Genomic DNA, 23,559 nt, shown 5'->3' with positions numbered 1-23,559 from the left:
TGCAGAAAGGTTCTTTCCTAGCTTTTGATTTTTTTCAGATAGTCAGGATACATGTGCTAATTTTATACCTGATTTTCCAGTGCAATTACATATTTACACAGACTGCAATACAAAACTTAATTAAATATAATTACAGATGTTATGCAAAATATAAACTATTCATATTTTTTATAGTACTACCAATGGGCTAGTATCTTTTATTGTCTTTTAATGATGCATTTTTAAAAATATCTGCTGTATTTTAAGCATTAAAGCAGTAAAAATGAATTTGTAAATTGTACAGTGCCAGTAATTAGTTGAAGCTTAATAAAAGGTCATAAGGTGATGATAAAAACAGTGGCAACAAATATGTGTACTTTGGGAATTTGTGTACTTTGGTAACTATACATCTGTAATTTATAGTATTATTATTTTTATCTCTTATTTTTGATGAATTGCAAATTATTGTCCTTTTGTGGCATGTTTGTCACATTTAAATGCATGTTTTACACTACGTAGATTTAATTGAATGTATTTAAAAAAAACAAGGTGGAGATATCCACATGCAGTAAAAATATTACTTTATGTATCATTCTAGAGTAAATTACATTTCTGTTTATAAGGACATTTTGACTTGTATGAATCTTCTTATGTGTTTGCTGTTTAAGCAAAAGAAACCTGTAATATTGTAATAGAAAAATCACATACAATGATGTGTCCCTCTTAATAGGTAAAATTCAACAGGCCGTCTTTCCTCCTCTAATGTCCCTCTTTTCTAAGAGCTTAGAATGTTTGCTGTGTGTTATATATATATAATATACACACATTTGCTGGGACAAAATTTTGCCTAAAAAATCAGGACTGTCCTGGGAAAATCGGCAAGTATGCATGAGCTGGAGTATGCCCAGAAAGACATGGCCAAGGAGACAAGGAATCACTCACAAGCATACTGCCGAATTGAATGTTGAATGTGAATTTGAAAGAGAGAAATGTTAAAAAAAGAGTTAATAATCTAAAACTAAAGAGTCGGATGTTTAGATGTAACATAAGGAAGTGTTAGTATAATAAGAGGGTGGTGGATAAATGGAACACCCTCCTAGCAGAAGTGGTAGAGGCTAATCAAGCAGAGGAATTTAAACATGCATAGGATAGGCATTAAGACCAAGGACTGATTAAGTTTGGAAAAATGGGCAGACTAGAATGGCCAAATAGTTCTTATCTACCCTCAAATTTAGTTTCTATGAAGATTAATGAATGTTTCCACAAAAACACTGATTAAATAATAAAAGCCCAAAATGTCACAAAAAAAACAAATAACTAAATATTTTGACTGCTCTGGTAATTAAATAAGTATGAACATAGATTTAGCAATCTGATTATCCTTTGCAAAGTTCTTATTTAACACTAACCGAAAGTTTTATAATGTATAGTCTTCTCTTTTCAACTGTGTTTGTCTCTACTTTTAGTCATATTCGTAACTGTTAGAAATCAACTGCATCATGGCCTTTGGCAAAATCAGGAGGTAAAACAGGTTAGCTTTCTCCTCCCATTGCATTTGGAGTCCCTGCCCTACCTTGCGTTACAAATATGTGGGTGTTTCAAGACTGCGGTGCGGAGAGCAGAAAGAATAGAGATAAGGAAGTTAGTTTCAGGGAATTCAGCTTGCAGCATGTGATACTAAGAACTAGAAGAGAAACTACCTGTGTAGGAAAGCTGCAGTCTCGAGATTGTAGGGAGAGCTACTGAGGAGAGCACATGAAGAGCCAAATGCCTGTGACAGGGCCAAATGCTGGTGACAGGGCCAAATGCCTGTGACGGGGTCAGCACGGGCATTCTGCTTTCATACACGTCTCGTAAAACTCTCTCACCGGCTTTACTGGAGTTCACCTTTACCTGCATTTTCTGGAGCATGTGACTTATCAGTGTGATATAGAATGCTGCTCATCTTCCTTGTCCTGCTAGTTCAAGCTGCTTCAGGTAATGACCGTTCCCACTTTCTTGTGGGGGAAAAAAAAGGAGCTAATTGCCTATTTTCCAGTAGTGGAAAAAACTGATAAATGATTCACAGAGAAAAAGTATTAGTACTAGTTAGGTGCGTGGCTTTCTTTGAGTTCATGATGTGCATTGGTTATTGTCACTTTGCATGTGTTGATGGTTAATGCAGGTGTGAAAATACTTATTTTTAAACATAGGGGACTTATGTAAAGTTTACGTTAGTATCAGGGTTTCCCATCCCAGGAAAATGTAATGGTCAGTAGTCTCAACTATGGGATTTAGTCACATTGGCCAACTGTTTGTGGACAGTTTCCTTTTCCCAGGCAACGCAGTTATGCGAGTTAGACCATAACACCCCCTATTTAGTATACCTGTAAGTGAAACGATGTTTGCAATGACACTAGAGGTAGAACAGAATTGGCTAAAAAGGTAACATCAGTAGCAATCAGAGCATCAATACAAAAATAATGTAGTCTGGGTATTTTTTCAGCGGGTTTCTTTGTTAAACTAAAACGGTTACCCTAAATGTGTGTGGTCCTGTAATAAAATAGTTTTTTGTAAGGCTGAATAATATATCACAACACTACAAGCATAAGATTAAGAGATCTATATGCCGATGCCATGCATGTGGAAATTCCCTCACTGTATTAGCCCCTACCACTTCTACTGGGACACTGTTCCACTTATCTACCACCCTTTGACATGTTAGCAGCCAGAAAAACATCCTATAGCTGTCTAATGATTGTTTGTGGTATCCATATGCAAATATATTATAATATTGGGAGAGAAAACCCAGAAGGGATTCAAATGGAATGTAGATAAGGAAGTATTCACTATGGCATTCTTAATACAAACAATGACAGATAAGTAACTATCTAAGGTATAAGAAGTGGAAGGTGGAATAAATGTTTAGCCTCTCGTGCATTGCTAGATTTCAACAACTATAAAATATTCACGGACTGGTGGGGATTCCTTCTCATGTAACATATCATAGTATAGACAGTGTTTTTCCGGGGCTTGTCTGGATAATGGTATATTGGAAACATCCTAGTAGGCTGCCTGGCCTGTAAGTCCTCTACAGTGGTCAGCTGACACAGAATTTTACCTTTATCCTGAGGGAGGGACTACTGCAAACCTACTCGATTAGGAGGGAGTTTGTGCATAACATTGTGTCACCTGTTGACTGCTTGAAACATGCGTCTGTGTTCTGCCCATAAATAAATCACTGTCATTATCTGTTGAACCTTTGTTACATATGATTGGTGAAGTAGAGGGCTATAAAACAGCTGCTGCAGAATTTTTCTATATTATAGATTGCATGCTCATATTGTCTGTATTTACTTTATTAAACGTTTCAGGTCAGGAGAAGGTTAGAGCGATAAATACACATAGGGCTTTGTGCATTTATATGTGTTACATGGTTGAGGAATCAGTTAGAAACTGCTATATTGCTAGTGGTATGTGTGATTGAGTGGTTGTAGGTATTTATTAACCTGTCCGTGACAATGGCTGATTTAATTTTTTGTACCCTTCGTGGCAATGGCTGTTTTAACATTTCTGCGGTGCTCATGTTTAGCTGTAATTTTCTAGTTTCCGATTTACTGAACGCAGACAGGTTATTTATTGGGTTTTTTTCAGGATAAGGCTTTCTTTAGATGTCGTTATTTTGATTGTATTATATAATTTACTATAAAAAAAGTCTAAAATATGGAAGACTACTTTTTCTGACTTTTACTTGAAACATCTTTTACTCATCTATAAAAGCTAATGAAAAAATTTGCTAAATACCCAAAGCTTTTATGTTTTTTTGCTTTTATCTGCACATTATGGTGCAATAATTACAAGTAGCGTTTTGCTATTTCAAAACCAATTGTTCCAAATCTGGTAATTCTGCTCCATGTTGTATTTGAAGCCGGCCAATTCAATTTACCTCATCAAACCATATATTTTTGAAGATAGAAGTATTTGAACCCTTTCCATGCACTAAATGTACCAACAGTCTTTGTGGTAGTATTTTTTGTCTGTGTGGTTTTTTTTCACACACATTTTACTTCAGGTGTGAATTTACAGCTCCTGGCATATGTCACTGTCACCCCAATATGTGTTCAGCAACTCATCTCCTGAGTACAGTACTACCCATTCATGAGTTTGGAGGCTAAAAGGCCACATTTGGTGCATGCCCATTTTTCAATGTTAAACTTTGAAATTTGGTGATCCTGTGCCCATGCCCTATTTGGTATATTTTTAAGCCTGGCGAATTCAATGTTTCCAATAAAACCATATATTTTTCAAAACTAGACAATCCAGAGTATTTCAAATGCTGGTATTTTAACTCTTTCCATTCACACATTTTACCGTCAGGCTTTGTCAAAGTTTGCACTAGTATTTTTTGTGTGTATTTATTCCACACACTTTAGGTATGAATTTACAGCTCCTGGTATATGTCACTGTCAAACAACAATATGTTAATATGTGTTCATCATAGATTGCTTTCTACACCTGTTTAAAGTCGTGACATGCCAGACACGTCAATTATGATTAACTGACTGCTTTTGCGTGACGTGCCTGGACCATCAATTGTCGTCAAAGGTTTAAAGAAGATTGAACAAAAAAATTGTGGGGCTGGGGCTGCAGTTGAATTTTTCCTCAGTGTTTATTCCCAGTTCAATTCTGTAAAAGTTAATGAAGGTTATGGTTGTGCAGCTGGGGTGTTGTTAGGTCTCCAAAAGATCCGAGGCTAGAGACCACTGCAGTTTGGATAGCAGTGGTGTCTGCTTTGGGCAGGGGTCAGCAGGGGCATTCTCACACGTACATGTACAAGTACTTGCACATGCATGCTCATACACTTACACATACACAAACATGCTCAGACACAAACATACGTAGTCAGATCAGGCCTTGAGGCAGATCTTGAGGCATCAGTCTGTGGTAACTTTGATAACTTAAAAATTTAACTTGGGCCGCCATCTGGAGATATTATGTTTTTATAATCAGTGTGAGCTGCACATATCCAGCAAGATATCAAGTAGGTCATTTGGCGGGCCACTGGCCTTAAAGTGCTTTGGCTGCTTAGTATAGCTCAGAGCTTTCGAAAATGGGCAGACCCAGACACTGAAATAGTAACCGTTAAATAGACCATCATGTAGATTGTATATATTTACTTGCAAAATGTATTAACCAAATGGCTCTATTAATGGTCCTCAAGAAATCTTGACTTATCATAATTTACACTTAATTCAGTTACCTGCGTTCAAGCAGGGATATCAACCATATCATATTGGTAGCAAAAGCACCAATTCGTTGTCTTAGATATGATTACAGGAGTGTAGCATAGAAAGGATTCAGTTAAAGACTGTTTGACCCTAAGAATCTGCCCCTTGAGATTGGGACAAAAACTCTTATATTCAGGTTCAAACTCTAGAGTTCCCATGTATGCAGCTTAGTCATCCCTAGTCTGACTCTGGTCATTCCCCTTGGCCCCCAGCTAGCTAACCCCTGAATTAACTTGCGCTCAGTGGCGGAACTACCAGGGTCGGAGGGGTCGCGACTGCGACCGGGTCCCGGCGGCAGGGGGGCCCAAGCCAAGGGGCCGCCCGAAATCTTTTTTCAGTTTTTTTTTTTTAAATAAGCCAGGGGTGTCCAACATGTGGCCCGCGGGTGTTTGAATGAGTGCGTGTGATTGAGGGAATGAATCTGTGAATGAATGATTATATGAATAAATGAGTGTGTGTGTGATAGCATGGATGTGTAAGTGCTGGAACCTAGGCATGATGGGACTGTGATTGCTGTTAGCCAGTACATGCTAAAAACCTGGCCAGCTGCCCCCCTTGTGTATTGATGCTGCCAGCAGTATGGGGTCTGCACATCACTTACAGCCACCCTGTACCAGCGTGTATTGGCTGACTTGGCATGATAGGAGTGTGATTGCTAACAGCAATCACAGTCCCATCATGCCTAGGTTCCAGCATTTACTGGATGGATGTGTAAGTGCTGGAACCTAGGCATGATGGGACTGTGACTACTGTTAGCAATCACACTCCTATCATGCCAAGTCAGCCAGTACATGCTGAAACCTAGCTAGCTGCCCCCCTTGTGTAGTGATGCTGCCAGCAGTATGGGGTCTGCACATCACTTACAGCCACCCTGTACCAGCATGTACTGGCTGACTTGGCATGATAGGAGTGTGATTGCTAACAGCAATCACAGCGAGCACAGTCCCATCATGCCTAGGTACCAGCATTTACTGGTTGCCTGGGTTGCCAGCATTTACTGGTTGCCAAGTCATATTGCTAATTTTGTCCAGTTGTGTGTTACCTACTTTTATTAAAAATGTGAGTTTTTATTATTATTTTTAAAGGTGGGGGCCATTTTCGGTTTTGGCTAAGTGAACCCTGAATGTTTTGGTCCAGAATTTTCATTTTAGTTCATTCTTAGAATAACTCTAGGGAATCCTGAATTTGTAGTCGGAAAACTTTCTAGGCCCAGAAATCAGTGAGAGGAAGAGTAAAGGTTTTGTGTCATTTTACTTTATTTTAATCTGCATATTTTATTAAAGGCCATATTTTTGGTCACAGTGAAAAATGAGTGCGGCCCGCGCACGTATACAATTCTGATGAAGTGGCCCACTGCAGAAAAAACTTGGACACCCCTGGATTATGCCCTTTGTACATGCGCCCCTTTTTCTTTGATTTTTTTTACAGATATGATTCAATATGTAAATTGAATTTGTTGAATTTGTTTAAAAAAAATTGTTGGGTAAAAATCATGTTTTTTTTGGGGGGTGAGGGGGTGGGGAGGCCCTTAACAGATTCTCGCACCCGGGCCCTGAGGCGTCTAGTTACGCCCCTGCTTGCGCTGTTCCCATGACCATACCTGGGAACTTCGGGACGCGGCCAGGACTGCACACTGACGTCCCGCTGAAGGCGGCGGGAAACACCCCCATTTCAAGGAAAAAATGGGCGAGGAGCAGGGCGTGTCAAGAACCCGCTCCCGCGTCCCGGAGGATTCGGGTCTTGACCCAGAGAACCGGAGGAGCAGCGCTCACCTGGCAATCTCCGGGTCAAACCCGGAGAGTTCCCAGGTATGCCCATGACCTAGAGTTTTACCTCAGTGACTCGGAGACAGGGAGAAGCAGCGCTTCACCAGGAATCTCTGGGCAAAAACCAGGGAGTGGGTCACCCAAAGAAGTTTAATAATTGGAAAAAAATGTATGGGCTACATAGCAGCAATAATATCTATCTCTTGTAATGATGAAGAGCAAGCTGCTCAGATTAAGTATTAGTGATAAGGAATGTGGGTTTCAGGTCATGCCTTGGTTATTTCAGTTATTGGTGTAGATAAGACCACTCCCTTTACACTTATCTATTGAATGTGCTACCTGCAATGAAATTCTGTATTGCTACATATTTTTGTGTTACTGTGCAATGGTAATAATCAAATGTCTGTATCTCCTTTTAGATTAAACTAGTGATTATTAAGTAATATGTCAATTTTATTGTGTTCTCAAAATGAATGTTGATCCTTGTGTTTAAGGATGTATGCCAATAATGGAGCTGTTATACTGCAGGTGAGGAAGCACTATTTATTGTTATGCAGAAGTGAAAACACCTTGTTGCTACCTCAAATTAGGTAAAAGTACAGTGGCTTGTTTTAAACCAAAAAATGTTACCGCAGATTGTTTTTGTTCACATCCTGTCTTAGTGGTTTTAAAAGCAACAGAGTAAACCAACAGTCAAAGTGTAAAATGTCAAAAGGGACACTCTAGCCAGCATATGTACCTTTAACACAGTGTGAATTTAACCATTTCAGTGTCAACCAGATATGTGACGAGTGGTTGGTTTGGTGGACCACAGGAGCCAACCATGTACCTTAAATATGCAGGCTTCCACCTCAGTGATTGTGGAGAAGCCAGTTCTTCAGGAAATATTACATTGTTAAAAATCCTTTAAAAAGGAAAGCTTTGTGTTTGCTGTTAAATATGCTGGTATCCAGTTAAGGAGATGAGAATGCTGAGGGTTAGTTGCAGTCAAAGCAAATTGAATATGGCTGCTTGCTACCATGGAAACAAATGCTGTTGGAGATGATTAAAGTGTGTGTTGCTTGCTGATCTTGGTCAGCTGGCAATTTACTAAGGTCAGCTGGCTGGCATAGTGGCAAAAAAGCCTGACCCCAGCTACCACATCACCAGTGCTCCCTCAACACACTCCAAGCCCTCCTTACCTCAAGAAAATAATTAAATTATTAGGTTTTTTTTAACAATCTTTATTTTTTAGTAATAAATATACCAATAAACTGTCATAGGCTACAAGTCTCATTACCCTCAGCCAGAATGGTGATTATGGTGATGGGAATTATAGCTCTTGAAAAAGAGGTGCAAAATGATTAACATTCTAGTGGACATCCTCATGTTTTACTTTTTTTATGTCTCTTTAGGGTGATTATGGAATTTAATCTTCCTGTTAAAGACTTATGAATATCTGTGCTACAAGAGATGCGTAATGGTGTGTGTGTGACAGTCCTAATTTTTGGGCACAGTGCGTATTGTGGAAGTGGACTGGACTGGAAGAGACTGTGTCTAGGAGGGTACAGATTTAGTGATTGATAGATAGAAGTAACCAAAAGAATTGTGGGCTAAAGTGAAGGAACCATCTAATTGATTATGGTTTTAATTCATAGTTCTCACAGCTGTAAGTCCAGAATGAGGCAGGGACCTCCCCCACTGAAAGCTCAGGAAAAGCTCAGGAAAAACAAGACATTTGTCAAAAATCGATATTGTTTGCTGTGTACAAGTTTGGTATATTGGCCAGAAATGTGGGCATTCTATTGCAAGTACAATAGCATTCATTTACGGTACCAAATACATCTTTTGCAGAACTCTACTGACTGTAGTAGCCTCGACTCCCGGGCTAGGGCCCCTGCAAGAACCCACAAACCATCCCCCCAATAAAGACACGACAACCATAGATTTTGGGTGTAAAAGGCCACAGCCGAAATTTATTTAAATGCAGGCCATTGCCACGCAGACCTAAAACCAAAAATAGGTGCGTTAACAGGACAATGACCAACACACAGAACAATAAATAACATAAATTAACATAATTCAACATTAACCATTTAATGTAAACCATCCCAAGCTTACCAGGTTATCCAGGAACCACACAGGGAAGGACATACCGAGATGCCCAAACCCAAACCTGAGGTTCCCAGTTCCACCTACCAGGAAACCTCCCAAAACCAATGCTCTCCCATCAGCATTAACCCCCTAGATACCTGGTAAGCTAACGCACGACCGTGACAACAAACACACACCAGAAGAACACACACACAAAAGGAGTAGGGAGGGAGGGTGGGACAAACAGTGAGTGTCAGGTGAGCCAAAATGGAGACTGCTCCATTGGCGCCAAACCCCTAAATAGCCCACCATTAACCCCTCCCCCCACATTCAAAAAATGCCGTCAGGACCTATCCCTGCTCGGCACACAGTCAACGGCCCACTAAGGCCCATTCTGAGCATGTGGGCTTCATTTTATTTCTTAATACTTGAGAAAACAAAGTTGTTAGTGTGGTTTTTGACATAATTAACCCCCTTACAACCAATGACATGCCAGACACTTTACAGAAAAACATACAGTTGTGGACCTATGATGTGCCTGGCACTTCATAGGGTTAAACAAGCTTAGAAAGTGATCAGTGACTACTTTCTTTGCTCAAACTGTATTGCTGCAACCCCTTAATATTGAGGGATTCAAAACACAAAGAAATTGTAGGGGCCCCTATTGTAAGACACTGGAAGGAGTGTTTAGGAAGCAATTGACATCAAGATGTTTCATCTGGATGAGTGAAGGAATCGATTGTACATCGCTTCCTAAACACTCTTTTCAACAGCAGAGACATAGTACCCTTTCAAAATGGGCTGCCCTTCGCCTTACAAGAGCTTCAGGGGGTGTTGCAATTAGTTTCAGGTGCACATTTCAGTTTTTCAACTTTGGAATTTTTTATCTTGGAATTTACATCTTCTCATCATGTGCCCATTTCCTATTTGGGACATCTTTGAAGCCGCCCAATTAAATTTACCCCATCAAACAATTAAAAAAAAAAATAGAGATCCCAGAGCATTTCAAATGCTGGTATTTTAAAACTTTCCATGAACTAATTTTACCAGCAACCTTTCTCAAAGTACAAAAAACATTGATTAGCCTTGTCACTATTGAAAATTTTCTATTTTGAAATAGCAATACACTACCTGAACTTCTTGCTGTCGGAATCTGTTTAGCAAATTTTTCATTAGCTTTTTTAGATGGGTAAAAGATTTTTCAACTAAAAGGTTTTTTTTTCATTTTTCATCATATTTTATATTTTTTCCATAGTAAATTGGATGATATGATCAAAATAATGGTATCTAAAGAAAGCCCTCCTTGTACTGAAAAACAAATATAACTTGTGTAGGCACACCAAACGAGAAAAAGGAAAAATTACAGGTAAACACAAACACAGCAGAAAACATCCTCGGTCACTAAGGGTACAAAAATGGGAAAACAGCCCGGTCCTTAAGTATTCAAGAAAGAGTTTGGATATTCAGCAGTACTTAGGAAGATGTTTTTAATACTGCGATTAATTATACTCAAACCCTTTAAAGTGTTGTATGTGTGTCATATGTCAAAATTTCTGGGAAGTTACAACTTTCCTTTGGCAAATGTTGAAGACACCCTACTGTTTCTTTAGGATTAGCAATTTTGCAGAGTACGATTGGCTGCAAATTGCATGTTTGGTAAAAGTTTTCTTGGATTCTAATGCAATAACTTTTTTTTTAACTTTGCAGCTAAAAGAATCTGTACTTTACAGCCTCAAAATGTAATCTTCTCATCTATAAACCTTAAAAATGTACTGATGTGGTCAGCGCCAAACATTTCTGGAAAAGTTCGATACAGCGTGCAGTACCGTATGTGAGTTCAAAAATGTTTATTTTATTTTAAAGGAAATATGTCCCTTAAGAGAGATACGCCCGCATTTTCTGTTTAAGTGATCAGTGAAGGAAAAACGAGCTTAGAGAGCAATCAAAGACCATGTTGACCATATAAACTGAATTGGCCCAGTGAGTTCTGTTTTCGTAAAATCCAAGTTTTTCAGTGAGAAACTTGGCTTGTACAGTAATCTGCCATCTGCTTTAATGGTGCATGACTATAAGCATTAGAAGCAGGGGTGGGCCTCAATAGCTTTCAAGGACTCATACACCAATAACAAGCCATGTAACAGGCACCAATGTCCTTCTACAGACGCTTGGTCAATACCTGATTTGTAGTGCTATTTCACTTGCACTCAGTTTCACCCCCCATAGCATCTAGTCTGAAAGATGGGATAGATAAAAAGAAAGGGCTTTGCAGCCCAACAGATTATTTCACGTAGAACATTCTGCATGAAACAGAAAGGCTAGTATGACAGAAAGCGTGAGTACTCCTTCAAGTCTATTATATTTCTTTCATAACTTTACTATGGATTCGTCCTATATAGATATGGTGAAGAGAGTTGGAAGGACAAATTGGATTGCACAAAAATCAAGACAACCAGTTGTGACTTATCAGATGAGACATCAAATTCTCAGGAGGATTACTATGCTAAAGTTATTATGCATCAGAATGGCTGTTCTAGCTCAACAGAAACAGATAGATTTAATCCACTGGCACAAAGTAAGTATTGTGTCTGATTTCTTTCATGGTATTTTTGTGTGATTTAATATACCGTATTGGCTCGAATATAGGCCGCACTTTCCCCCCCCACTTTAAGTCTTTAAAGTGGGGGTGCGGCCTATATTCGGGGTCTAGCGCCCGACGCCCGGGACATGCAGTTCCCGGCGCCGGGCAGGCAGCAGGGTTAGGATACAGATCACTTTTGCTTTTTGGTCCATAACATACTCAGACCGGATCCTGGCGTACTCTGCATTGGTACGCCAGGATTGATGCCGCTCCCTCAGGATCATCCCGAAATAGTCACTCCTTGTCAGGTGGGCATTGCTGGCCATAGAACTATATGGCGGCGCCGGGGTGTCTGGTAGTTAATGGGATTATACCCCTAATCCTATTATGTATTGTGTATAAATATCTGTGCTGTTCTCAATAAACAGAGTTCTGTTTATACCCTACACTAAGAACTTGGCTAATGTTTGGTTGAATATGAAGGGTTAATCCCTTGAGCAATTGAGCTTTCAACAGCAAGGAAGATCTCTACGGTGGAGTTACTCGGTGGGAGTTCAGGTCTCTGTCACATTCCCCTCCAAGACAACTCAGAAACTAGCAGTAGTGTACCTAGCGGGGGGCGATCCGCCCCAGGTGCTGCTCATCAGAGGGCTGCCATCACGCCGGCACCCCTCCAGAGACGGACAGTAACGTCCGCCGCTAGAGGAGCAAGCTCGGTTGGGGAGATCAAGGATCTCCCTCCAACCTGCTTAAAAGCAATCAAGGGAGCGGGAGGTCTGTTAATGCAGAACTCCGATCCTGCTCCTTTGCGATACGCACGGCAACAGAGGCTGTGTGTCTGGATTTGATGTCATATCCCAGCGCACAACACTGAAGCCGCGCCCACTGCCTTCCGCGTTCACTGCACCGGAAGGACACCGAAGAAGAAGAGCCAAGAGGAAGAACGAAGAGGAGGAAGAAAATGAGCTGTAGAGGGGAAAGTGACAGTGACAGAGGAAAGATAGGAAAACATTCAGTGATAGTGGATTGGTAAGTGTGTGAGAATGAAGGGTGTTATGCTGTAGTTTATGCTGAATGTTTGTGAATTAATGTTTGTGAATGAGTGTGTGTGTGATAGCATGGATGTGTAGGTGTGTGTGGGGGTAGCATGGCATAGGGAGGCTGTAATCTCACTTCTATCATGCCCAGGTTCCAGCATGTACTGACTGCCTGGGCATGATAGGAGTGTGATTGCTGTTAGCAATTATATATATACATTTTGGTGTGTTAACCACACTTTTATTAAAAGTAAATAACGCACCAAAATTGGACAGAAAAATTAAATACATATATATATATATATATATATATATATATACCGTATTTGCTTGATTATAAGACGACCCTGATTATAAGACGACCCCCCAAATCTGAATATTAATTTAGGGGGAAAAAAGAAAGCCTGAATATAAGACGACCCTATATGAAAAAAGTTTTACCAGTAAATGTTAATTCATGTAAACTATTTTTGTTAATAAAAGCTATGATTGAGAAAAATATTTTGGTTTTATTTCTATTTCTCCAACCTGCCCCCCCTGTTATGCACATCTGCCCCAGAAATGCCTTATACCCCCTATATGCCACTGTGCCCCATGATATGCCTTTTGACCCCCTATGTGCCACTCTGCCTCCAGAAATGCCTTATACCCCTATATGTCACTCTGGCATTAAGGGGGTTAAAAGGCATATTATGGGGCATATAGGGAGGTTTAAGGCAATTCAGGAGGCAGAGTGGTGTATAGAGAGTTAAAAAGGCATTTCTGGAGGCAGAGTGGCATTAAGGGGGATAAAAGGCATTTCATAGAACACTCTGCCTCCAGAAATGCCTTATGTCCCCCGTTTAACACTCCCGCCCCCCCCCCCCAAATTTACCGGTGCTTCTGACTCCCCTGTCATGCAGCCGGGGCAGCGTGTAGATGTCTACGCGATTCGCGTAGACAACTTACGCTGCAGCCGGGAAGGAGGTGTGGCTAGCAGCGGGGGTTGCCTGCGTCCATCGCGCAGACCTTCCCCGACTGTCAGAGAGAATTCCCTGCACCGGTGCCGATGCCGCACCGGTGCGGGGAACTCTGATCTCTGACAGCCGGGGAAAGGTCTGCGGTGACTCAGAAGCACCGGTAAGTGGGGCGGGGGGCTTTGGGGAGAAAGAAGGATCCAGGTCCCCTGCAGCTGCGGGGGATCTGGATCTTAGTTGTCTCATAGTCAGACCTATTTTTATTTGCTCTGAAAAAAACCTCGTCTTATAATCAAGCAAATACGGTATATATATCAATATAGAGATTGCTAACACCAATCGCACTCTTATTATGCCCAGGCAACCAGTACATGCTAAAACCTGGGCATGATAGGAGTGTGATTGCTGTTAGCAATCACACTCCTATTATGCTAAGTCAGACAGTACATGCTGGAACAATTATATATATATATATATATATATATATATTATTGTTGTTGTTGAGTTTCTCTGTCCAATGTTGGTGTGTCACTTACGTTTTAAAAAAGTTGGGGGGGTAATTTTCGGCCAAGTGAATGCTGAATTTTCGGTTTCGGTCCAGAATTTTCATTTCAGTGCATCCTTATATACTAAGCCAGGCACTGAAGTGGCAGGCCTACACCACATCAATGTTTGGCTTAGTATATAGTGATAGAGGTTATGCTGCATTATTGTTAATGTCTTGCTCAATGTATAGTGATAGGAATTACGCTGTACCGCCATCAATGTGTGCCTCAGTATATAGTGATAGGTGTTATGCTGTACCACTGTCAGTGCGTGCCTCAGTATATATTGATAGGTGTTATGCTGTACCACTGTCAGTGCGTGCCTCAGTATATAGTGATAGGTGTTATCCTGTACCACTGTCAATGTCTGCCTCAGTATATACTGATAACAGTTATGTTGTACCCCCTTCAATGTCTGCCTCAGGATATAGTGATAACAGTTATGCTGTATCCCTGTCATTGTTTGCCTAACAAGTGTGTGTGGGGGGTGCCGCTTACAGGATCCGCCCCAGGTGCCAAATACTCTAGGTACGCCCCTGAAAACTAGCAATTATACATATGCAATGGTTAATTAAGTTACAACAACCTTATGATTGGCACAACACCTTCAAATTAACTTTGTGGCATAATGATACTCACGCACAGAACTAGCAACCATTCATTTTGTGTCTGTTTTCAGTGCCAACAAATATTTATAGATGGAATGTGCCAGTCTTTGTGGCATAGTTTTTTTTTTTTTTGGCCTGACAATCACATTTCAGATTTTTTTCTAAACCTTTTAGAGGAATAAAACAAAATACACAACACACAGACTTACTATAATTTATTCTTTTTTTCTTATTTGCTTTAGCTATAATTGGACCACCTGAAGTCAGCTTGAGTCTTGGAGATAAATCATTTTTAATAAATGTGTCATATCCTGATTTCCGTCTTGATCATTTTTCCATAATTGAATATCATATTTCAATAAAGAACATGAAAACACAGGTAAATGGAAGCAAAATGATGACTATTCCAGTTGACATACAAAGGACGATTTATCAAATATAAGGTAGTATTTAGAAAAAAGTGACAGATACACTTGAAGGTGCTGTTCTACTTTTCCCTCGAACATCTCTAGTGTTTTATATTATGTATTAATGTGGAGTGCATCCCAAATAAGCTTATTCTTTTTTTTAAAAAAACAAAATTCTATATTTTCTTGTTGAAAACATTGGGGCCTCGGAATCCTGCTTAGGTAGCCCATCTCCGACATAACAGATGGGATGCTATCTTTAACATCTTCAAATCACTCTAATCTCTAATCACACCTATGATAACAACTCACTCAATCATGCTTACTAGCCATGACTGTGTAAATTTGGGTCTGTAAAGCTTCGCTATTTTACATGCAAGAGCATGAAACGGTAGGAGGAAGTGGCTGTAGGCAGTCAGACTGCTGTAATACAGAGCGGAGGGCTTTGGGAGAATGACAGGAATCTGTTTCTAGGCCACTGCAGTATTTCAGTAATCTTTTAAACATAGTTTATAAGAGATAGACAGCATTAAATAGGAAAACAAAATGACAGCTTTTCTTTTATTATACTTCTTTCTATATGATGCAGAACTTATTTTGGAATATTTTAAGAGCCCCCAATGTGAAACAGTGAGTTTAATAAAGTAAAATATGTAAACTTGGGGGGAAAAGTGCACACCTACCTTTTATATTACTGTTCTTCAGTTGCCAAACTATGCCTTTTACATGGATTTAGCCTCCAAATTACTCCATCTTCCCAAATTTGCCAAATCCTCATGAAGAATCTACAGGGAGCACAATGATTTTAGCCATAGCAGCACTGTAATTTATTTACCCAAAATGTATTTGTCCATAGCTACTCTTTCCCTATTTTTTCAATATTTTCTCCCCTCTGCCCTTATTGCTCATTATTTCTCTTCTGTGTATCCATCTTTGATAGTATAACCAATGTACCTCTCCAGGTGAATACCTCACTTTGCCTACATCACAATGGTTTGCTATGAGATCTGCTCTGTTATGATGTATGTTATGTTATGATGCACTGCTATAGTGAACATAGAAACATTGATTTGAATGCAGATAAAAACTAGTTAGACTTGGGCGCCGGCCAACTCTTCGTGTTCATCTTCGTGGGGGAAAAAATCTTCATATTCCACGAATATTCTCCCGTTCCTGTGTTCGGGCGAATATTCGTGTACATTCTTTGTGTTCGGTTTTGCCATTTTTTGTAGTAGGGGTTAATTCGGGGTTAAATAATGGGTTAAATTTATGTCCATCCCATGCATGTTTATGTTTTATGGTTATTCCATTTATCTACTTTTCTCTCAGTAAAGTAAAAGTATGCAGACATACAAAGTGACAGAAAATGTGCCCCCTCTTTCCCAGACAGGCAGTATACAGGATACATATAGCTCCCTCTGATGTCAGAAGTTATCCATATAACCTAGTGTCAACTGGTTTTTGTTTCCACAACGCCTAAATGTATTTGTACATCTTAGGTTGTTTTGCAAATGAAAAATAAATTCTCTCCTTGTTAAAAAAAAAAAAAAAAAAACTACAAATCGAGTGAATGATATGAAATTATATGAATATAACCCTAATCTAAATATTCTTTTCTCCACCAGGTCTCTCGTGAATTGGATTTCAGCGATCCAAACACAACGTACTATGTAAATGTTGTTCATCTTCAAAAACAAACTCTATGTATAGTACTGTTGTAAAGTATCAGCATTAAGCATATCAGCAACTGAATCTGAATTTTATGTTTTGTACCTGCCACAATGGTTGGTTGACCATTTGACAGATAGGAGCTTAGGATATAAATACTAAATGCCTAAGGGTTGCTCCTGTTATACCTACACTATATATCTGTGCTTGCTCTGTGGGGCCTATACTGTAATGCCAGTGAAGCATTTTCTCCCCATACAACTAGTGATTTCCTTACGGATGGCTTTTAATACAAATTTTATGTTTTTAGCAAACCAACATACAGTACTACTGATTCTTTTTTTGGGGGGGGGGTCATCAACATCACAATTATCTATCATTATCCATCACCTTCTACTCCCACAGCTTAGGGAAGAGAATATTAAACTGGTTTGGTATACACAGTGGCATTATGTGAGTGCTGCCACAAGCCTAACCAAAGTACAAAACCTTTCAGGTAAATGAAACTCCTCAACAACATTGGTTTGTTTGAGCTATGTAGGTGTTCCACTCCCGCCCGCTCCCGCCACATGTGTGGCCAATCCCGCCCGCTCTCGCCAAATTTGTGGCCAATCACACCCACCTCCTTACCTAAACTGCAGATTTCCCGCGCAGTCCCGCAAGGCTGCCCTCGAGTTGCTTCCTCACAGCGTCTCTTCTCTTCCTTCGCCCAGGAACAAGGCAGAGTCACGGGAAGTGACGTCACATCACGTGACTCCACTTTGATACTGGGCAGAGCAAGAGCAGAGACACTGTAAGGGAGCAGCACAAAGGCAGCCTTGCAAGACTGCGTGGGATTACCGGGACCCGCAGGTACAGTGCCTGACCGCCCACAACACCAGCAAGACCGCCCGCACCCGCAAGTTTTTGGGCGGGTCCCCATGCAGTCCTCTAGTCCATATAATCCAGTGACAGTAGCTCATTCTTTCCACAACACTGAAAAGCGATCTGATCTGGGGTAGTTTTGCAACTGAAAATGTATAATTCCTTATAAGTGATATGAAGTTATATGACTTTAAACATGAACTATTTTTCCTTTAGGTTATTAATCAAGAATTGATACACCCAGACCCGGGCACCACATACTGTGTAACTGTCTTTACTGTATTTACTGCTTTACCCAGGAAGCAGAGTGTTCCTTCTACAGAAAGATGTATCCTCATTCCACAAGGTAAGAATTGTCAAAAAATATGCAACATATTATTTATAACTGCCCATAAGAAAACAGGACTACTGAGAATATATTACACCGATAACACAGACATAGGTTTTAGCTTTAGGATACTAATAAAAGACAAGGGGATAGTTTAATTTAAATTACAATTAAATTGTGTTGAATTATATGAATTTACAAATAACATCTCTCATGTTTTATTTACAAGCAGTAAAATGAATGATTGTATTTTTTGCAGACCGCAGTTCAGAAGAAGCCGTTAAAATTACATCTACAATAGTTCTGCCTGTAGTTCTGATCATAATGATAGCTGTTGCCACGGGATTCAGCATTTATAGATATATTCATGTCAATCAGCTGGCACAGCCTAAAATTCTGGTATGTATGACTGACAAAATTTTACTCCAGGGTATTTTGTTTTACGGTATCAATAACATTTGTCCCAGGTCACAATATATTAAGTGACCAGAACTAATTTTCAACAAACTCAACCGAAACCCAAACCTAATTCCAGCAAGGGCGATCCTATAGTATACTGTATATCAGACCTTTCCAGGCAGTGCATACCAATGGTTAAACAGGGACTTTAAGCTTACTCATATAGTGAAAACATATATGTGAATATATAAACATTAAATTTGTAAACATGTATATAAAAGTTATTGCCTAAGAAGTTATTTGCTTGCCACTGTAAAAAATCTAGAAAAGCCCAGTATGGGCTAGTAACCATTTTTCAAAACAAAGCAAGTGGGAGTACATTAAGAGTATTTATAGGTTAATACATAATTAATAACGTCTCTGGGAATGGCAGGATTCATATACATTCACAATAAAGTAAAATTTCTCATTAGTATCTCATCTTTTCTCAAATGTAATATCTTTTTTGTAATTTTTTTAGACTCTCTCTAAGAGCAGAAAGAATAATACAATTCACTTGGAGACACATGTGGCCATTAATATTGTCACAATCGATTCCTGTAAATTGAAAATGTTGGAACAGTGTCTGTCTAACAACCCAGATTTGCAAACAATGGGTGAGGGTCATCTCTGTGATAAAGCAGGACATGTGAATGACAACATAGAAGCTATTGAACAAACAGTGGAAGATGATGATGATGTTGGTTACATAACTCTTCAGGAAGAAAAATCAGCCAGCAAGACCACCATAACACCATATGATATGCCACATAATTTAGCTCACCAGCAACCAGTAACCCAACCAACAGAATCTTGTGGTTCAGAGAATTCGGAGGATCTATTGTATGGACATATTAAAAGCACATGTAGCTCTTCCCTTGAGCAGGAGCCTCATCGGATACCCCCTGTGAAAGAAGGTAATTCTTCAGAAGTTGCAGAAAATTTATACAAGCTACAACAGCCCATAGTGAAAAATTCCCCCAATTTTTTTAATGACTCTTGTGTTACTGAATTAGGAATATCGAAGGAGTGTCAGTTAGGATTGAGAACAATGGAATGTAGGAAAGAATCAGATGATAAACGTCTCACAGAGTGTAGTGGTTTGTTTATACATTGGCCTCCTTCAAGTATTCCTCAATACATACCCAATTTATTTACCAAAGATGGTGAAGAAGACTCTGAAATGAGTGAAAGTCTCTTATCAAAATTGTATAAGCCCGTCATCCCTAATGAAGTCACTGAAGAAGATGAACTCTTGAACCTAGAGGAACGGTGGCAGCTCCATGTACAAATGACTTCTTAGGTAAAAACTATGATGATTAACGTTTACAAATACTCTGTGTGCAATGTACAATTCAGCCACACAAAAGTGGCAGGAAAACGCTAACTAAACAAATCTTTAAAATCAGAGGAATGTTCATAGTATTCTTTAGCATTAACCTTTGAGCTCAGGAGCTTTTGGCAAATGTATCCCAAACATGTCTCTAAGCTGTAAGATGCACATTTGTGTGCTTGTTCATTTTTAAGAAAGAAGCTAAAAGGTGTACCAAAATTGCAATTTGCGTAATGCTCTAAGTTATAAGAGATGGTACTGTATATCCAGCATTACTACAAAAAAAACCTTTGCATAGTAAATTACTTGTCCCTGAGATGTACTTACAATTACTTTGGACACAAAGAGGTTTTATCTTGCATAGCACAGATGCTATTTTACTAATTTTACAATAACACAGCCCAAGCTTTACTGCTGTTGCTAATTACAAAAGTACACTGGTTTTCCTAGTCTATGCTGGGCTGATTCATATAGAAAAGATAACTAAAATGTACTATAACATTGTATACTGGCTTTTATTTTAACATATTTTAATTAAAAGTTTGCAGAAAAAAACAAAATAAAACATTACTTATGCTCCAATGATTGCTCCTAGCAAGGTGTACATGACCCTTGCACTGCCCACACTCCCAAGGAGGACCCCTTAAATAACAACACTGACACCATCAGGTTGGATGTTGACAAGGCCTATATATTTATTTTGAAATGTGACAACATTACCTCTTTATGAACAACCTAACTGGTAATTAATCTGTCATGTACCATCAGTCACTTAATATTGACCGTAACGCATTTAACACGGCATATGAGGAATCCCCATATGTCCAACGGAGATTCCACTCCGAAACTATTAGTGGCCACCGTCTGCCCCCGCCAGGTACCACCAGTTGTCCTAGCAACACAGTGGGTCAAGCTGGGAGGACTCAGCCTTCCTTAGAGGGACATAACGCTAACCTCTAAATTCTAACCCTTTACAACCATGACTTGCCTCTCCATTCAGCTATGCACAAACTCCACTCAGGGACTCCTCTGTCACAGGTACAGTGCCTGGACTGCTACAAGCACCTTGCCTCTCCACAATTCAACAGCCCTTTCCAACCTCGTGCCCACCTCTGGGCACCACAGGTCCATGCCACCTGCGTTCAAATGAACACCATTTCGGGCAAACAAGTCTGCTGGATCCACCTCTAGTTCCCAATGATTTACCACCCTTTGCTGGGCCACAAATCGTGAAACCACCTGCTTTATCTAATGTCCTAAAATTATCTCTTCATGATGTCCACCAGATGGCTTTACTACATTTTTCAGTTTTCCAGCTGTTTCACTGGGTAGAATTCTAGGTGAGGACTAGGGCACTCTGTTGGAGGGTGAGTGGGCAACTGCCCCTTGGGTCCTTTAGCGTTTAAGACTGTGGTTCAGAAGTTGTTTTGTGGTCTTTAATTGCAATTCGTGCATAGTCTTCAGGACCCTTATTCTTCCTCTATGTCTACTACACAAATTGTATCTCTTCTGAAAGGCTATACAGGTTTCTTTTAGCCTTAACTGCACCAATTGTTGCAATGAATATAAAACCATTAATGCATTTACTAATTCACTTGTAAGAAGACAACCAGAACCCCAGGATTGATGTAATATCTCATGTCTGTAGATGCATTGTAGACAGCAAATGAACATATGCAGATACACATAAGGTTAAATGGGAAATACCAGGCCGCATTCAGGTGCCCAAAATATTTAGTAAGTGTTCCTACCATTAAACTGCTATGCCCTTGTGTATAGTCCCTTGTTTCATACATTTGAGCCATAACCATCTATCTGCCTATGTTAACTTTTTTATTTGATTTGATGCTGAAGTCTTTTTTTCTTTTATTGTATCTCACTCAATTGAATCCATGTTTGCTCAAGCAGTGTAATATTTATTAGAATTAATGCGTGTTAGCTGTCTTAAAATAAGGAAATACATTTACAAACAATACTTTTTTTTCTGTGGTCGTACAAAGCAATATTTGATTCCACTGTACAGGTATGATTTAATACAGTATGTGTTAATGTTATTGATATGTTTGTATATTGTCACTTTTAATGTTGATGATTTAACCTCTTGCACTCTGCATTACCGAATCTGATAACTATTTTAACTTATAAAATAAAATAGGAGTTAATATTTACCACTCATTTGTTACTGTAGGTTTTGTTTTTCTATTGAGTTGTGTAAACATAACACATGTGCAGGGCGAGCACTGGGCCTGGGCAAACAGACACTGGCAGATAATAGGAACATGCAGCCCTGTGGAGCAGGACTACATTTCCCCAATATTATATACTGTATTACGCATATTATATTGTCAGCAGTATTTATTCTCACCAATATTTATTTATCAATGAAGAATAACAGATGATATGATAGAAAGATCACAGGTTTGGTTGGTAGCATAGATGGGAAAATTGTCTTAATCATTCTCTCACTTTGATCAACGTATTCAGGAACAGGGGGAAAATGTTTGATGCAGTCCCCGTAAGTGGTATATAAATTAAATACATACACTACATTAGTCACTACAGCTTCTCCAGTCCACCCTGTAAGAGTAAATGTTCTGCACCAAAATAAACTATTAATTAACTTGCAGTATCTCATTGTTCCCCTAATGCACTCTCCAACTCTCATCAGTCTATAACTACTGCTACTGACTAATCTGCACGCTTAAATATCTACTACTTGCCCTTCCCCTTGTAAATGCTGATTGGCCAAACTGAAAGTAAGGAAAAACTTGCACAGGTTGTTGGACCCGTCAATCAAAGTCATAACAATCAATGAGACCAAACCCTCACCTTTTTTGGGCTACTTCTACTGTCATCAGTCATTGATATGTACCCTCCTACACACACAGTCCCTCCTACTTTACCTTATCAACAAGCACCAAAACCGCTTGTAACGGCACTAAAATGGCTTGTAATGGTGCCAAAAAGGCTTGTAATGGCGGCTACACCCCTTCATTTTTGTTGAAACAGGCAATTTTCATTAAAAATAAAGTATGCACGAGAACGAATGTCTAATATATGAGAATGGAGTCTAATATTTATTTGTTTTCTTATTAATCAGGTGAATAGTTTTTGAGATTTGTATTTTGAAAACTGAAATGATGACGGGAGTTATGCAGTGCAACCATCAATCTCTGGATCACCTATGAGTAATGGGATTTATGCTGTATAACATATGTCAGGTCTACTATGTGCATATGCTCACTATGAGCTGCATTGTATCATATCTATGTCTGGCTATATACTGATGAGGACTATGCTATAACACCTGTACAAGTTATCGTACACAACCTCTAAGTGCTAAAGGGTTTACCTTCCCGTTTTGGCACATGTTCTATTAACCTCATGTAAAACACTTGCTCTGGCCCCCGACCAGCACAAAATGTGAATAAATGACTGGGTTTGGGGAAATTTGTTTTACTATTATTTTTTTAAATTCTATGCAGATCTCACATTATTAATTTCCTTGTTATTTATCTACCCCTGTAAAGACAATAACATTCACATGCTTGATATAGATGCTGCACTGCAAATGTATCTACCGCATACCAAAGATGGATGGTAGTGTTGTTATTTAATATGCCATAATAACTAGGCAAAGCTAAATTATACGGATTATGTGGGTTAGGCAGAGTGGGCAGAGCTTTTAGGGCAGTAGGTGTGGTAAACTTTC

The 23,559-nt window shown here is 39.4% G+C and overlaps 1 protein-coding gene across 1 annotated transcript; it reads left to right on the top strand.

The window, feature by feature from the left end:
• Positions 1–1,570: 1,570 nt before the first annotated feature.
• Positions 1,571–20,633, top strand: IL20RA (interleukin 20 receptor subunit alpha). Its single transcript, XM_053461035.1, has 8 exons — positions 1,571–1,956; positions 10,793–10,916; positions 11,482–11,657; positions 15,052–15,188; positions 16,842–16,886; positions 17,965–18,094; positions 18,336–18,475; positions 18,996–20,633. The coding sequence occupies exons 1-8, from the start codon at positions 1,914–1,916 to the stop codon at positions 19,815–19,817; spliced, it is 1,617 nt and encodes a 538-aa protein (XP_053317010.1). The 5' UTR covers positions 1,571–1,913; the 3' UTR covers positions 19,818–20,633.
• The last annotated feature ends 2,926 nt before the right edge of the window (positions 20,634–23,559 follow it).

The sequence above is a fragment of the Spea bombifrons genome, chromosome 3 (genome assembly GCF_027358695.1).
Source record: "Spea bombifrons isolate aSpeBom1 chromosome 3, aSpeBom1.2.pri, whole genome shotgun sequence".
Taxonomy (NCBI): Eukaryota; Metazoa; Chordata; class Amphibia; order Anura; family Pelobatidae; genus Spea; species Spea bombifrons.
Note: the sequence above shows the minus strand (reverse complement) of the source record. Positions and strands in the feature narration are given on the sequence as shown.

Excerpts from the sequence above, each read along its gene's own strand:
- IL20RA (XM_053461035.1), top strand. The coding sequence starts at position 1,914 with ATGCTGCTCATCTTCCTTGTCCTGCTAGTTCAAGCTGCTTCAG. Across the intron at positions 1,957-10,792 it reads GCTAGTTCAAGCTGCTTCAG|CTAAAAGAATCTGTACTTTA; the intron begins GTAATGACCGTT and ends TTAACTTTGCAG. Across the intron at positions 16,887-17,964 it reads ATCCAAACACAACGTACTAT|GTTATTAATCAAGAATTGAT; the intron begins GTAAATGTTGTT and ends TTTTTCCTTTAG.